The sequence below is a fragment of the Chelonia mydas genome, chromosome 3, assembly GCF_015237465.2.
Source record: "Chelonia mydas isolate rCheMyd1 chromosome 3, rCheMyd1.pri.v2, whole genome shotgun sequence".
NCBI classification, from domain to species: Eukaryota; Metazoa; Chordata; order Testudines; family Cheloniidae; genus Chelonia; species Chelonia mydas.
The window spans coordinates 71121844-71139752 of record NC_057851.1 but is presented as its reverse complement, the minus strand read 5'-3'; the positions used below and the strand labels follow the sequence as shown (position 1 = coordinate 71139752).

At 41.1% G+C, this 17909-nt stretch overlaps 1 protein-coding gene across 7 annotated transcripts in view; it reads right to left on the bottom strand.

The window, feature by feature from the left end:
- KLHL32 (kelch like family member 32) overlaps positions 1 to 17909 on the bottom strand; it is a 207072-nt gene that overhangs the window by 29603 nt on the left and 159560 nt on the right. For 3 of the 7 annotated variants that reach the window (XR_006289497.1, XM_043542675.1, XM_043542678.1), the window contains exons 7-8: positions 13365 to 14091; positions 1412 to 1470 (exon numbers count right to left, since the gene is read on the bottom strand). Coding sequence is in view for 4 of the 7 variants with exons in the window: in XM_043542675.1 (XP_043398610.1) it covers positions 1412 to 1470; positions 13365 to 14091 (786 nt within the window). In the remaining 3 variants the exon portion in view is untranslated. Of the gene's footprint in view, positions 1 to 1411; positions 1471 to 13338; positions 14092 to 17909 lie in introns of those variants that run through there. The other 4 variants (XR_006289499.1, XM_043542677.1, XR_006289498.1 and 1 more) reach the window with 3 other exon arrangements.

Below are 17909 nucleotides of genomic sequence, written 5' to 3'. Positions count from 1 at the left end.
CAAGATGCAAGCAGATGTGATGTTTTCCAGTACCCACCATAAACAATATGCCAGCAGAATTTTTAAAAAGAGCATGTGTGTACAAACATGAAGCAGACCTCATTTAAAGAATGCTAACACATTCTTCCTCTTTAACTATTTGTGTATCAGACTTGGCCTCCTGCAATTAGCAAGTTATGCTGAAGTAGCCAAGCCACAGATATTTTAGGATGCGTCTGCTGGGATACCTGAGCAACTAAGGAATCTAGGCAAAGCATGCACAACACAAAAAGGAGGCAATGTATGTAAGTATGATGCCCAAATCACAAGCAAAATAAGACTGTAGCCTGTGATCACTATGGACAAAGATTTATAACAGAACCTCTGTTTGTATAATCAATAATGACATATTGTGCCCTTTAAAAGAAATTGTTAACTGTGATTCCTGCAGCCAACTTCTGCTCTTGGATACAGACGTGGTGCTCCCCATAAAACCACTGGGAGTCACATGTAAGTATCTGTTGGTAGAACTTGGCTTTAAATATAAAACTCAAAGCCCCTACCCAGCAATCAGAAGTCAATATCCTTCTATAGGGGCATGAGAGTCCACTCATGCTGATGTGACTGTAGGATTAGGGTGTTTGTTTCCTAATAAAGGAGAAAAGGACATAATACCATATGCTCTGTCCCAGTGCTCTGAAGTTGTTACTGGAGAATTTTAACCTAAACAAAACACATAATGTATGACCAAATTCCTAAAAGATATTTTTGGTGCTCAGATAATAAAGTGATAGGCACTTTAGCAATATCAAAAATGGTCAGATTTCTTTCTCTCTCTTTTTTTTTTTTTTTTTACAAAAATATCTATTTTAATCAACTGCTTTGCAATAAATCAGTTTAACAGATCACTGATGGGCAGTGTAGGTCCAAAATTATGTTTTTGTGGTAAATGAAAATTTTACAAACCCTAATATTAATAGAAATAGTTTTATGTTCACGAAAACACTTTTGTTTGGTTTTACACATTTCCCTGCTGCATGTGGAGCAGAAATATCGCAACACTGGGCTACCATTGGAGAACCAGAATGTGAAACTGACTAGTTTATTTGCATTGTCCAAAGCTAATGGTTTGCAAAAAGCAAAGAAGCAGAATAAATGGTGATAAATAAGTAGATTTTTAACATGTTTTCAGTGTTGCTAATCTAAAATGCTTTCAGTAACCCAGTTAAAGAATATTATTTTTTTAAACAGTGGCCCTTATTCTCTGTTACTCTGTACATGTATACTCATTTACAACAGTGGAAAGTAGGTATAAAACACTAGCAGTTTGAATTGGCAGTATTTTTGATCTGCCAGTATTCTTTAATATACATTTGTTATATACGTTGTTCATTCAAACATATAAGCAAACATCTACAACACAGAAACTCACCTGCTTAGGATCATAGACCATTAACCTGTTCTGGTATTGTGCAGTATTTGTTACTCCTCCTACAAGAGATTTTACATGGGTTAAAATGTTTTCATGAGTACCAAAAAAGACCAAGATCTTAGTAAAGAAATCAAGCACATTTAGGACTATAATTTTATATATCACAGTATTAAATCTACGACATAATTATATTACTTATTACCAGTTTTACTTTCACACAGTTAGACCTTTGATCTAGTTAATAACTAGCACAGCTGATCCATGTTGCCAGAATACAAGGCAAAACAGCAACAAACAAATAAACAATTGATCTCTCTGTGTAAAGCTAATTCATTGGGCTAAAACATGGTACAATAATATTATTTGTTTAGTACACTGACCAGTCTTCAAATGTGCTAAGGACTATTATAAAGAGCATGGTTCAATTGTTCTCCATGTCCATTGAAGGCAAGACAAGGAGTAATCAGCTTAATCTGCAGAAAGGGAGATTTAGGTTAGTTAAATTCTGGAATAGGCTTCCATGGGAGTTTATGGAATCCCTGTCATTGGAGATTTAGACAAGAACAGGTTAGACAATCACCTGGCAGGGGTGACCTAGGTTTACTTGGTTCTGCCTCAGTGCCGGGGGCTGAACTAGATGCCCTCTCAAGGTCCCTCCCAGCCCTACATTTCTGTGGTTCCGTGTGCTCATCCCTGTTCAAGAGACAAAGATTAATAATAATAATAATCCCTAGCACTTATATAGCACTTTTAGTCAGTAGATCTCAAAATGACTTATGAAAGAGGTCAATATCATTATACCCATTTTACAGATGGGAAAAACGAGGCACAGAGAGGTGAAATGACTAGACTGTCCCTGCTCCAAGGAGTATGCAATCTAAGAGGCAGTCAAAGAGAAGAGAGGACCTATGGAGTAAACCACAGGACAGGAGAAAATTTAGGAGTTGGAGGTGGGGATTAGAGCTGTAACCAAACAGGAATGGCACTATGGGGCATCATTTTCATTCAGAAAACATTGTGCTGAATCTTAGAACAACAATCACTTTCACATATAATTCTGAAAGAAAAACAAAATGAGATTTGTATTTAGGAAGAGAATATCTTGCTCATGGAAGTAGCCATGTGAATAACTAGCATATGTATGCTGTGGGCTCCTTCAACAATGGTTAAGTCTGGAACACCATTAACCATTGCCAAGAAGCATATCCAAATACTGCATCCTGGCTGCTTAGCTCTCAATATAATTTACAAACAAAGATGAAAGGTACCTTCAAAATGCCTAGGATAGTTTATTTGGCCCAAATTGATGCTTCACATTAATGATTTGATATATGATCACCCTGTGCTCTCTTGGTTTTAAATGTTCATCCTCATAGGCCCCGATGCTGTAATCTGATCCACACAGGTGAAGCCCTTCACGCACTCACATCCTTGGGACACCGCGAAGACTGGATTGCAGCATCAGAGCCTTAAGAAATTCTTTGGGTCAGCGACAATCCTCAACTGTGCGGAGCATGGAGGAGAGAAAGTGGCATCTAAATTGATTTTTGGATTAGCGGGAGGGTGGGGTAGATCAGCCTTCAGTGCAAGTCACAGCAGTGTAGCCAGACAGCCAGCCCCCCCTCAGACCAGCATTGCTAGAAACACACGGGAGCCAAAACAACAGGGCACTCAACATAAATTCCAGCACAGCCTTTGAAGCTGTGAGAAGCACAGGTGTGCTGTGACAATGTGCCTCTGGGAACATATACAATGATTAGGCTCACAGCAGACAGAGAAGCTGTGACAGACATGGCTCTTAGCCCCTACTAAATAGCGTGATGCACACACCCCAACATCCTAGGTGGGAAAATATTTACCCTGATAAAAGAAGTGTCCAGTAGTCGAAACTTATTGTTTCTCCCTTGCAAGTGTGAACTACTCTTGCGAGAGCTGGCGTCGCCCAGACAGACCAGCCCCAATTTGGCATAAGAAAGGAGAAAGAGAATAAAGGAGTACAGAGGTATAAGTATGGGACCTACAGCACCATGATTTTTGAGTGCTTTTCACTATCTATCTGCTGGTCAGATAAGTGACAGCCTCCCAAGGCTTCTGCAGCTAAGAGGGTCCCTAAGCCTTGTCCCTTATTCGTCTTTCCGCGGAATTGAGTGACCGATCCTGGCTTGGCACCGCTGGAATCGAGAGATGCAAGGAGGGTAAGAAGCACCCACACCTGATCTCCTATCTTTAGTGTACACATATTTTGAAATAGAGCTCTATACTTTGTTTTCTTTCTTTGGGATTGTGGCTTCAGTTTTGTAACTTGTTTGTGTGTGTAACATCTCTACATTTAAATAAGTAGGCACTAGCAATTTTGTAACCACATGATTAGAATCTAGTTTAATAAATTTTGGTAACCATTGTGCATAAGCCTGACTTGTTTCTCTGGTTTACTGTAAAGCAGCCAACACAATTAAAGAACCTCAGCCGTTTTGGCTATAAAGCCTGGCCATTAGGTGAGAGTACTAAGAGCCTAGCGTTGAGTTGTGCCGCCTCCACGGGGCAAACTCTTGGGGCACCTGTCAGTCAATCCTGGCTGCCCGCTGCGAAGGAGCTCTGAGCTCTAGCAGTTAAAGTCACGGGTGTGGAGAGGCTCTTAGTGCTGCCATTGGGGCACCTGTCAGTCAGTGTTGACTGCCCGCTGCGAAGGAGCTCTGAGCTCTAGCAGTTAAAGTCACGGGTGGTTAGGACCTTGGGGCATCCGTCAGCCTAGCCCGGGCTGCCCGCCGCGAAGGGACAGTGCGTCCTAGCGGTTAAAGTCACGGATGGTATAAACGGGCATAGCTGGCACCTCACCAAACATCCCTGGGTTTGGATTAGCGGGAGGGTGGGGTAGATCAGCCTTCAGTGCAAGTCACAGCAGCCACAGACGAGCTCTAATTCATGCTGGCTAAACTAGTCCCAAGGGGCCAGTCATGCACTGCGCTTCAGCTCCACCTTCTCTTGTCCCTGGCAAACCCTGAAATGACCCTAGGGTTGAGATAGTGGCCAGGAGGGCTGGCCAGAGAATTCTCCCATGCTGCAGTAATCCTCAATTGCTCTTTGAAGCACTCTGGTGACCCAAAGTGACCTTAATGGGGCCCAGGATCTGACCATATGTCTTCCTATGGGCAGAGTGCAGTGTTGCCTTTAAAAAAAATCATAATTAATAAATCATTTGCCAAAATCTGCTTCCGGGCTGCTCATCAGAAAGCTATAATCATATTTCCCCTTGACCTCTAACCTCACCTTCCCTTTCATTTTTTTAAATGTAATACTTAAAGGTAATGTCCAAAATAGAGCGATTTCCAGATATTTTGTATGTAGATACTTAGAAACTTTGTAACAACATCTATATTGTCTCCATAATTTTGTTAACCTCAAGATTTCATCATGCCCTGCTGTGATTATTTTTTAATATCCTGGGTTAATAAATCTTTAACTTCATCTAAGCAAAAGTCAATTATTTATTATACCACATCCTATGATCTAGAATACAGGCAGCAACAATATTACACCTGGTCAAGGAAAAAAGCAAGCTACATCCTGCAATGTCAATAGCACAACCAATTCATAGGAAAAGCCTCCCATTCAATGTCTTGCAGCTCCAGACATTTTTACACATCTAGGAGAAACTAAGGACAAATCTATTAAAGCAAATTGCCCTTTACTGCTGGGTGACAACACTCATTATTTATATTATAGCCATGTCTTGAGACGCCAATCCCATTGTGCGAGGCACTGTACACGCATGTAATAACATGTGGTCCTTGCTCTGAAGAGTTTACAATCTAAACAGACAAGCCAGACATAGGGTGTTATTTCAAAATATTTCCACCATGCTAAGATGTTGCCATTTACTGTCTATCACAGCCTCTGTAGATTACATATGCAACAATATGCATAGGCAAGTTCTGATTATTCCCCTTCCTAACCTCAGGATATATTATGTAGCTCTGTGTTGTTGTACATCCTTGTATACTGTCAACTGTACGTACAGATACACAATGATCTTTTTCATAATTCAATTTCTTTTGCATATTTCTTTTCTCTTGTACAGGGATATTTAGAAATGAGATGCCAGATTACTATTTTGAAATCAGTTATTTTGCTGATTCCCTCTAAATGTTAAACTACAGGAGGTATATCGGAAACAGGATGCCGGGCCTCTTACCAAGTCACTCTTAAGAAAGAAAAGCCTGGAAACTGTTTCGTTTTTGTTCTGTTTGGTGGAGGGGTTGCTTCCTAGTAAAATAATTCATAAATAATCAAAGAAATAAAAACCATTTATTTTCCCCATAAAAAGCCCCTCATACCAAGTACTGTACACAGCCTAGATTTTTCCTGCACTACTACTCATCGGTGGTGTTTTATCATTACATTCCTTTCACATGCCGCTCGTCACTTTTAGATTAATCTGCCAAAATGAGATGCTAAGGATTTGCATACAGATTTGACTACACAAAAATAGATATGGAATTAATAACAGTCTCTATATGTTTTAATTTCTTCTAGACTGGAGTACCCTTGCCTCCAGCAGTATTCTTGGCTTTGAAAGTCATCAAGCTGATTTGTCTGCTCTTAGGTTATGATGCCACATGCTGCTACACTGTCCCCTGCAATCAAAGTGCTTGCATAGATAGATTCCATGCCTTCCCCTAACAAGTATATTTTATAGATTGGCAGTTTTGATCTCCCCTCCCCAGGGGGATAATCTGCATCTTAACAGCTTTCTTTAGATACATCTGTCATTAAATATGCCATTTTATATCAGCATCAGTTTTCAAAACCAAGTTTCTCCTAACTTGGAAGTGCTATAGTGAAAATTTAAAATTTTCTGCCAAAATTCCAATGTAACAAGCTTGAAAGTGTCCTCTTGAACTACTGCTTTAAAAATACTCAAGGCAAAAAGGAAGAGGGAGGGAAAGGGAAAAAAAGAAAATGTCTCTTAAAAAAACACAATAGGGAAAAATAAAAGTTTAAATGGTACCAACAAGGATAGCTGTTTCCCTTATAAAAAATGGAATTTCTTAAAACTTTTCTGCATTATTCTAAGATACAGGGATAAGCAAGTGATAATATTTCTAGAGAGGTGCATTTAAAAACAAAATTCATAGTATTAAATTCAAGTGTCAAGCCATAGCATCTATGCTGTAGTAACTGGCTTACGTGAGAAGAAAGTCTTGGTGTAAATTACTACAAAATTTACAGTTTGGGAAGTCCAGCCAGCATTTCCCAAACATCAGGCACTAAATAATTGTAGTACATTAAATTCATTGCACTTTGACAGAAGTGATTTGATTTTGGGACCCATAGCTTCAATGAAGAGAGGCATTCCTCCCTGGTGACCTCCCCATGACAGCACAATGCCCAGATCTTCCTGCTGAAGGTGACAGAAGGTGAAAAGGGGGAGTCCAACCAGTGTTAACTCCATACACCTGTCAAGGTCCTTGTACTGCATTTATCAATATTGTCTAACTCCTGAGCTGATTTCGAAGTGGAAATCCATGCTGGGCCTGCCGGAGGAATGGTGCAATACAGCACGTACTTCCCAACTCAATTCACCCAAAAATCCTAACCACACAATTCAGATCTCAGATGCCCACCTACACAAAGAAGTTTCTGGAGAAGACGAGAGGCTTGCCACAGAACCACTTTCCCTCCCACTTTCACTGCCTTAGCCTACATGGGGAAGACACTTTGTTCCCCTGTAGACCATGAAATGATTTGTAAATTGTACTGAATAACTTCATCCTGCAGCCCTTACTCAAGCAAGCCTCATAGAAATGTGCGTGGGTTTTTGTTTTTTCGCCTTAATAAGGCTTGTACAATCAGATCCAAAGTGCAGAATATTATCCACAATAGATATGTCCTAGACGCAAAAACCATCACGTGGCAGGGGGAATGAAATACGATCAAAGTTCCAGAGAAAGTATCACAAACCCATTTGAAGTGCCTGAGTGCTGAATTTTGTATTTGAATCTGAATTGAATTGAATTTGGCTGGGAGATGTGTAAAACCACATGTTGGCAAAGAGCTCCCATGTGCATTTATTCCAGCAAGTATATGGAACATACGGTATTCATGAAATGTACCCCAGGATACACTCTGCTATTTTCAGGAAGGAATCACCGTCTTCTCTTCCAGGAACCACGGCCAATGGGAGCTGCAGGGGAAGCACCTGCAGTGCGCAGATCCCCCTGGTCCCTCCGCCCAGAAGCCGGACATGCTGGCCACTTCCGGGAGCTGCCTGAGGTAAGCACCTCCTGGCCAGAGCCACACCTTGAATCCCCTCCCGCACCCCAACTCCCTGCCCCAGCCCTGAGCCCCCACCCACACCCCTCCTGCAGCTCTGAGCCCCCTCCCGGAGCCCACACGCCACACTCTCTTCCACACCCTAACTCCCTGCCCCAGCCCTGAGCCCCCTCCCACACCCCAACCCCCTACCCCAGCCCTGAGCCCACTCCTGGAGCCCACACCCTCTCCTGCACCCAAACCTCCTACCCCAGCCCTGAGCCCCCTCCTGTACCCCAAACCCCTCATCCCTAGCCCCACCCCAGAGACCTCCCCCACAGCTGGAGCCCTGAGCCCCCCCACACTCTGAACCTCACGGTCCCAGCCCCACCCAAGAGTCCACACACCCCAGCCAGAGCCCTCACCCCTTCCTGCATTCCAAACCCCTCGACCCCAGCCCAGAGCATGCTCCCATACTCCAAACTGCTCAGCCACAGCCCTCAGAGCCCTTCCTGCACCCCAAACCCCTCATCCCCGACTCCACCCCCACAGACAGAGCCCTCACCCCCTCCTGCACCACAACCCCCTGCTCCAGCCCAATGAAAGTGAGTGAGGTTGGGGGACAGCAAGCAATGGAGGGAAGATGGCATGAACAGGGGGCAGGGCCTAGGAGAAGGGGCAGGGCCTCAGGGCAGGGGGTGGGGCAAGGTGTTCGGTTTTGTGCGATTAGAAAATTGGCAACCCTAGCTGCTGCTCATATTTTTCCCTAAAGCGGCAGAAAAAAATTGGCCAAGGTTTTGAATAGTAGCAATGAAACCCCAGGAGTCTCTGCTCAGATTTCAATCAGTTGCAACTTGGAAAGACAATGGGCAGCCACAAAGACACCAAAGAGCCCTGTCTGCAAGATAAGTAAACAGAACTACAATGGTTTGCACCCTGTTCATGTTTGAAAGATTCTATTGGCAATCATAGAGTCTAGATACATAAGGGTCATCAGTGTTTATTTTAATGTAATTTTCTTTTAAGAAAAGCTCATGCTGGCCAAATTTTCAAACTTAGGCCCAAATATATAAAGGTGACTCCCATGGGAGTTAGGCACCTAAATATCCTGGAGATCTGGGCCTTTGTGCCTGAAGTTAAGTATGGATTTAGATAACTAAGCAACTAAATAGAAATGGCCTGATTGCCACAGGTGCTGAGCACCCACAACTCCCACAGAAGTGAACAGGAGATGCAGCTACTCAGCATCTATAAACATCAGACCACTTATTTAATCACCTAGTTTTAGGCACCTACATTTGAAGTTTTTGGCCATTCTCCTGTAGCTGATTGCGCTTGCTCTGAAAGCTTATTATTGACTATTGGAAAGTGGATTTTTCAAACACCGAGTACTAATATTTTAGAATAGCAAAATATGTTCTCTGCACTATGCTCCCACTCCTTCTGCATCTATGCAGAGAGCACTATTATCCGGCCCTAAGAGATTAATTAATAGTAGAAAACTGACTAAAGTTATGGATAGTATCTATACACTACCTTTAAAAATACTAATATTTTCAATGTACATGTCCCACTTATTATCCTGCCTGTCCAAAACATAGATCAATACAATACTAAATGGATTTGTATCATATGCTTTAGTAATTCATAAGATGTCATAATCTAGCAAATCAAAAATACACAGAGTACTCTCTCAGAAAGATAGAAATTAGATATAAAAGAGAAGCCCTATCTAGTTCATCCTACTGCCAGTACCTTGCTCCTTACTGTGACTATACTGTACCATCCATTTTGCAGCAGAAACTCCACTGATATCAATATCAAATACAGATGGCATGATCCGATCCCATATATTTTCTCTGTTACTCAGTCCAATTTTCAGTGACTCAAGGAATGGGGCATCCACCAGATTTCTTGGAAGGCTATTCTATAGTCTGATTAATGTATTTTATACATATATTTAAATACTCTACTACACTGATACATTAAATAAATAAAGATTTTATTGAAAGATATAAATACATATTTAATCCTGTCTATTGGGCACATTGACGGTCTTCAAAATGCTTCAGCATAATTATCTATTTTCCTTTACTTAGCATATCTTGATGGCTTAAACATTGCTTTTAACTGCTCCACTGTTCAGCTAAATTCTGAACTGGTTATTCACTGTCGTATGCAACGGGTAAGGTAAACCTTTAAATGGGTCTGTCTCTAGCTCTTATTTTCTACACAAGCCTGGGTAAACATTCTCCCACTAGGCCTAGTGTGGCCAGTTTTGGAAGCCACCAGAAATGTAAACTGTGAGGAGAAATAACTAAGGGCAGAAAGGGAACATGTCGAACCTGCCTATACTGACTCTATGTCTGGAATAGCACCAGGGCTTAACAGACATAAATCACAATTGGCAGATCAGAAGTTGGGTAGTTCATAACTTAAATTAGTATACAACAGTAAGATGTTGCACTATTAAGCACTGCACACTGTTCTTCCATGATCTCTGACATCCTATGATGCCTCTTATCTCCAGCCCCTTTATACATGATGTTCATGAGTATGTATGTACATATACTAGCCACCTGCTATAACTGCTTCCCATATTTTCTTTCTTTCTTAATGTCAAAAGCCCCCATCCTGCATTATGATCCATGTAGACAGACTGCTGCACCCACACAGAGTCCTGTTGACCTCCCTGACTTGCCAAAGAGGGTTACACTGCAGGATTGAGACATAAATACATAACATCATGTTGCATTCACATAGCACCTTCTCTCCAGAGGGATCTCAGAGCACCCTATAATAAATACACTTCTAGGGTGAAGGATGGCAATCAATGGATGCCTTACATGAAAACTAGATCAGCTTTATTCTTGACTTCCCTGAAAAATAGTACACACTTTATAACCTTCCATGACCTATTTCTTAATAAATAGCAACATTTTTCAGAAAAGCAAGGTAAACACCCTTAAACTTTCAAAATAACTAATGTCAGGAAAATCAATATGAAGGTTGATGATACTCTGTCCTTAACTCACACCATTGTGCATGGATAAAATAACATATATTGGACTGAGTTAAGAAGGGTATGCTAGTTTGAAAATTGAAGTGCTTTACTTTCATCAATTTGGGTCATAACATTGAGATTCTTAGATTCCAAGGCAAGCTGGGACCATTGTGATCTAGTCTGACCTCCTGTATAACACAGGTCATAGAACTTCCCCAAAATAATTCCTAGAGCAGATCTTTCAGAAAAACATCCAGTCTTGATGTTAAAATTGTGAATGATGCAGAATTCACCATGACCTTTGGGAAATTATTCCAGTGGGTAATTGCTCTCACTGTTAAAAGTTTACACTTTATCTCCAGTCTGAATTTGGCTAGCTTCAACTTCCAACCATCAGATCATGTTAGACCTTTCTCTGCTAGACTGAAGAGCCCATTATTAAATATTTGTTCCCCATGTAGGTACTTTTCGACCAGGGGTCGGCAACCTTTCAGAAGTGGTATGCCGAGTTTTCATTTATTCACTCTAATTTAAGGTTTTGCATGCCAGTAATACATTTTAACATTTTTAGAAGGCCTCTTTCTCTAAGTCTATAATAGATAACTAAACTATTGTTGTATGTAAAGTAAATAAGGTTTTTAAAATGTTTAAGAAGCTTCATTTAAAATTTAATTAAAATGTGGAGCCCCCCGCACCGGTGGCCAGACCCGGGCAGTGTGAGTGGCACTGAAAATCAGCTCGCATGCCACCTTCGGCAAGCGTGCCATAGGTTGCCTACCCCTGTTTTAGACTGTATTCAACTCGCCTCTTAACCTTTTCTTTGTTAAGCTAAATAGGTTGAGTTCCTTGAGTCTGTCACTCAAGGCAGAGTCATGGATCTTCTCTGAACCCTCCCCAATTTTCAACATCCTTCTTTAATTATGGGCATCCGAACTGGACACAGTATTCCAGCACTGGTCACATCAGTGCCAAAGACAGACGTAAAATAACCTCTCTACTCTGAAGCAAAATTTCCCTGTTTATGCATAAAAAGATTGTATTAGCTGTCTTGGCCACAGCATCACACTGTCAACTCATGTTCAATAGATTATACACCACAATCATCAAATCCTTTTCAGTCACAGCCCCCCAGTATAGTGTCCCCCATCCTGTAAATATGTTCCATATTCTTTGTTCCTAGATGTATACATTTGCTTGTATTAAAACACACATAGTTTGCTTGTGCCCAGTTTACCAAGCAATCCACATTGCTCTGTTTCAGTGACCTGTTCTCTTCATTATTTACCACTCCCCCAAATTTTGCATCATTTGCAAACTTTAATCAATGATTATTTAATGTTTTCTACCAAGTCATTGATAAAAATGTTAAATAGCATTGGGCCAAGAACAGGTCCCTGTGAGATTCTGCTGGCAACACACCCACTTGATGATGCTTCCTGATTTCTGTTTAATGTGTGCCATATTACTTTTATATTGTTCTAATTTTTTTTTAATCAAAATGTTATGTAATACCCATTCAAATGCCTTATGGAAGACTAAGTATATTTTACATCAACACTATGACCTTTATCAACCAAACTTGTAACTCATCAAAAAAAAGATATCATAGTAGTTGGACAGGTTCTATTTTCCATAAACCCATGTTGATTGGAATTAATTATATTAATCTCCTTTGATTCTTTATTAATCTAGTCCTGTAGCAGCAGCTACATTATCTTGCCTGGGATCAGGGTCAGACTGACAGGCCTAAAATTACTCAGGTTATCCCATTTACTGACACTTGACCACAGCATGGATACGGGGGGGGGGGAGGACCGGGCGTTTATTTTTTGGTTTTTTAAAGTGAATATGCAGCATTTTTAATCTTGTATCTGTCAGCAAATAGATCATCATTTTGATTCACTGTGATTTATGAATCATGATTGGAGGTACTACATACGGTACACAACACTGAAGCTGGACATATTTAGTAGAGAGAAAAGTACTGTATGAATATTATGCTGCTTCTCTCAGGGTACGTCTACACTACCTGCCGGATCGGTACTCCACCACAGCAAGAGGCAGAAGCAGAGTCGACGGGGGAGCGGCGGCAGTCAACCCCACGCCGTGAGGATGCGAGGTAAGTCGACCTAAGATACACAACTTCAGCTACGAGAATAGCGTCGCTGAAGTCGACGTATCTTAGGTCGATCCTCCCCACCCCCGGCAGTGTAGACCAGGCCTCATTCTCCTATGGTTTTAGAAGAATTTAGTATGGATACGTAAAACAGTGATACTCAGACTTCAGTAGTTCAGGTGCCAAATTAGCAATCAACATTACCCAGAAGAGCCACCGTAGTGTGAATTAATTGTTTCATTTAACATATTATATAGTATATATATTATTCTCACAGCAAAATGACTCACCAAATATCATTATTTTATCAACTACAGTTGGTTAATAACATAGTAGAAGCATCCTGATTGGTTAATAATTCAGTCACGCAGTGTTTTAATATCATGTGTTGCAAAGAGCCACAGGAGACGCAGTAAAGAGCCACTTGCAGCTTGGGAGCATCAGTCTGAGTTTCTCTGTTCTAAAATAAAGGCTTAGTCTGACCTTTCCAGACACGTAAGCCAAAGTAAACTTATGGGTTTAATTCATGACAATAATTTGGTATTTTGTTAGTACCTCAAATTGTGTGAAACGTTTTCTACCTGATATCCAAAGAAGTCCATCCACCACAGATCCTGCATGACATGAAAGGGATCTGTCAAAGGACTGAACAAAGGCCCACTTGTTCTTCTTAGGACAATACCGCTCGACTGTAGGCAAAACTTGACGTAGTTCATTTCTTCCCCCTACCGCATAGAGGTTCTCATCCACAGCTCCCAGTACAAAATGTTCCCTGCAGTTCTTCATTGGAGCTATTTCAGCCCAAGAGTCACTACGGGGGTCATACCGACAGGCAGTCCTTACCGCACTAGTGCGGCCTGTGGCATGCTCAACCTCTCCACCAGCTACAAACAGAAAATCTCCCATGACAGCTACACAGTGGTGACTTCTCCCGACAGGCATGGGAGCCAGTTCACTCCAGTTTGCAATCCCTGCGATGTGAACATTCTCCTGATCTAGTGGATTGAAGTACCGGAGTTCTTTTACTTTACAGATCTCACGTTTTTTCCCACCGATAATGTAAAGAGTGTCCGACTGGAAGCGAGGTTTCGTCCGTCTGGTCTGCCAAACTGGCTGTGCATAGATGCTCTGGTGATATCTCAAGGCCTCATTAATAAGTGCAGTCGCAGTTTCACTAGCTTGGACAAGAGGATGAGGAAGGGCTACAGTATGTAGTGTATCCACATCCATAAGGCCAAAGCGGACATACTGGAGAAGTTCATCCATGTACTGATAGCGGCAGTTGTGTTCCAACCACCTCACAGCTAGCTAAAAAGTAGGGAAAAACACAAACACAAAAAGCAATTATCTATATTAATGTTGTGATGGAGTTTTTCTAACACAATGTTTGCATTCCAAGAAGAACTATACATTTGAATTATTACACACATACAGCAATGTATGAGATACTTCTGAGTACACAGATATCAATATATGAGATGCATTCTCAAATTTCATCTGCTATTTACATAAAAAGAAAATGATTATCTACAGCATTAATATATGATCATCATACTGCTAAGTAGTAAATAACCTGTTCTTCTCCCTCTACAACATCGAGGGTTGCTACCCAAAATTAACAGGAAATACTAGCAGTTAGCAATGCTTTAGGAGCTCATAAGGTCCAAGTAATCTCTGCCAACATAGGAATCAAGCTCCTGGAAAAATATAATAAACAGAAACTATTTGATCATTGAAGGCCACAGGGTACACTTGAGTGGGAAAAAAAAATCAGGAAGATTATGGTATGGTGATTTAAAAAGAAAAGGCTTTTCCCCTCCTCATCGCCCTTTATTCCTGTTTATAACAAAATACTGAAGGAAGAAAAATTAGGTAAGTATCCCATGCATCAATTTTCTTCGTTCCTGATTTTTTTAAAACCATAATATCAACGTGTATACACCTGCACACAATGCACAGAACACAAAATTCAGACTATTCATGGTAACAACCTGAGGGTGCCTTTTACCCTCATGTATTCTTTACCTTAAAAAATAAAATTGCCAGTCCCCCATCCCCTTACCTGTTCAAATAAAAAACAAATGTTTTCTTGAAAAAAATAAATAGAATTATTAGTCTGGGATAACGAATTGGAGTGAAAGTTAAGAGAATAAACAAAGCTACAAAACTAAAAACTTCCTCTTATTAAAAATTAATGTAAATGCTTTAACCCCTTCACTACTGAATTCTCCAGCAGCTGTGGAATGCAGTGGCATTCATCATTCCAGTGCCACCATAAAGCAGAACAGCAAAAAGGACTGTAGCTTGTCCGTGACGTACACACTCTGGGTGGTTCCAAAGTGCACATAACATAGCTTGTTGAATAGTCAAGCGGCTAAATTAAAATAAATGTGAAACTGTTCATGATCTGAAATTGCCAACTGAACAATATACTAAAGTAATATCCTCTTCTGTTTAGCTGCCATAGCTTGAGTTTAATAGATTGGCATTTCCCCATCTTCCAGTTTTTTCCACCACTGACACCTAAAACAGTATAAGAAACCCAGCTCTCAGCTCTACTTTAGGTAACAGTGATGTCACCAACTGTAGAAATAGAGAGATCTCTTACACCTGGTCTAAGGGTAGGCAAAAAGCCCTTATAGTTCACATTTAAAATGTATTTCTTTGTAATCTGTAATCTAATGTCTGTTAATTATTTAGAACCTCATCCCCTTTCTCCCTTTAGATTTTTTCTGCGGCATACCATATATGTGTGTGCACGCACACCCGCACTCTGTGACTGTGACCATGGTATCTGGATATTTGAAGAGTTATTGAGCTGCAGCACAAGGATCTGAAATCTCCATTACGAGGCACTCAGCCTGCTGCCTGAACTATGGCAAAAGCAACTTCATTTATAAGCGGCTTCTGTGGTACCTACAGTGAGACTATACATGATTTTGTGGGGCAGTATAAAGGTTTCATTGGAATTGTGTACTGTCTATATAAAATGTAAATATTTCTCTAAAAATGTGTGAAATACTATTAATATGTACACTGCACATACACATACATAACAGGATTTAATGTCAGATTTGCCTATGCCCAGCTCCCCCACCCCAGCTTGGCCAGTACAGTGATTCTGGGCTTACATTTGCAACTAGCATATATTAATATTATGATCCCTCGCTGGGCCTTTTCTAGGTAGGTAGGTAAGTATGCAACAAGAAAGCCAAATGATGTAGACTTGTTTGTTTTCATTCCCCTGTCTTGCTACTGGTAACGATGACAGCTGTGTTCATTTTAGTGTCTTGAAAAATGATATTTGCATAAGCTTGTTTTTATAAAAGCCACAAAATTCACTAAATATGCCATTCAGCGTATACATTCACAGCACATGCAATGCCATCCCTGTAATAGTGAAAGTTGCCGAGGAGCAACGTGCCTGGTTTTACAAGTCTATCACAGAGCTGGCCTTAGGATGTGCCGTACACTGTAGTCACAAAGGTAGGTCCCGTGGTCAATGCCTCTAAGACATAGCCTTGGATCTCCAGCACTCCCGTTTTCCTCCACAAGTCCAACTGAGACAGACTCCTGGTCACAGACTTTCACTCTCTTCAGGGATCAGTGCACCTCAGCAAGTATTTGCAGTGACATCAGGCAGCCTCTCCAACACAGAGTAAGATTTATTAGTCTTCTGGAATACAGCACCAGGAAGTCCTTTGCACAGAAAGGCAAAAGTTCAGACAGTCCATCCCGGGCTTCACCCAGTCAACCTGCTATGGAATCCACCTTAGCTGTCCCTCTCTGTCTCCTCTAGGTAAGAGCTGTGTGTGACTCTGTGAGCTCAGCTCTTAACAAAGACACCAGACACCTTTCCCCTTTGTTCTCCAGCTTCTGGCCTTTGCTCTGGTTCCCTGCTGAGAGTGGGGGAAAATCTCCTCCTCTTGACCATTGGTCTCTAGGGGTGAATGTCCCAGCCATTCGGTTTCCACTGTATCATCAAATCCTTCCATTGATATGGGCTGGTTCTAGCAAGCCCTGAACGACCCACTCATATCACTGCAGACAATTATGTGACAGTTTTAGATCATAATCAGGCCTCAGAGGTTGAAAACAAAACAGAACATATTAAAAACAAACTTCAATAGATTTCTTCAGTTCTATCTAGAACATATAGTGTGGAAAGAAAAAAGCAGCAGAGATTTTTTTCACACTAATTTTTTTCTGAACAACCTCTCTACATCTCACTGTGGAATTGTAATCAAACAAGCCAAAAGAAAGTCATAATTACCATAAGCACTTAGAACACTGTTTTAGACCTACTGATATTGATGAGACAAAACTAATAACGAAAACAATGCACTCTTTATAGAAAGAGAACTCACATTCACTGTTTCAAAATAATGGGGTTTATAACTTTAGTGCTTTATCTGGTTGTTTGTTTTCCAGCTTACAAGCCTGCATTTCTATGTGCACTTACTATAGCGCAAATGGGTGTTCTGGCTGTAAAATATTCCTCCAGAATAAAATTTGCAAGTGTGATCTGGCCTCTGATTGGAGTTCAGGTAATTCAGTGGTTCTTAACCTTTTCCATATTCCCCTCTTCCATGAAACCGCTTTCCCATCTAGCTGGGACCCTCTCCCTTGTAGCAATATGGAAAGGGCATTGTGGCTGTGACCACGACTCCTAGGGGTTTGCGAGCCCACAAATGAGCACCAATGAACCAACTGTTTATTAGGGGTCTGATCCAAAGCCCACTGAAGAAAATGGAAGGACACTCTTTGATTCCAGTGGTCTTTGGGTGAGACCATTAGTGTATATTTATAAAAACAAATGGGACCAACCCAAATATTGCTTTTGGAAAAAAGTAACAAATCCCATCAGCTTCTCAAGGCTAGGCTTAGAAATTAACATTTTAAAAAAACAGACATGGAACAGGCTTGCTTGCAGTTGTTGGTCCCAGGATATTAGAGAGACAAGGTGGGCGAGGTGACATCTTTTACTGGACCAATTTCTGTTGGTAAGACACAAGCTTTCAAGCTTACTCAGAGCTCTTTTTCAGGTCATGGGACAGAGTTAACCACAGGCGCCAACTCCACCTATCAGCTGCTCGGCAGACCCCACCAATCAGCTGTTTGGCAGC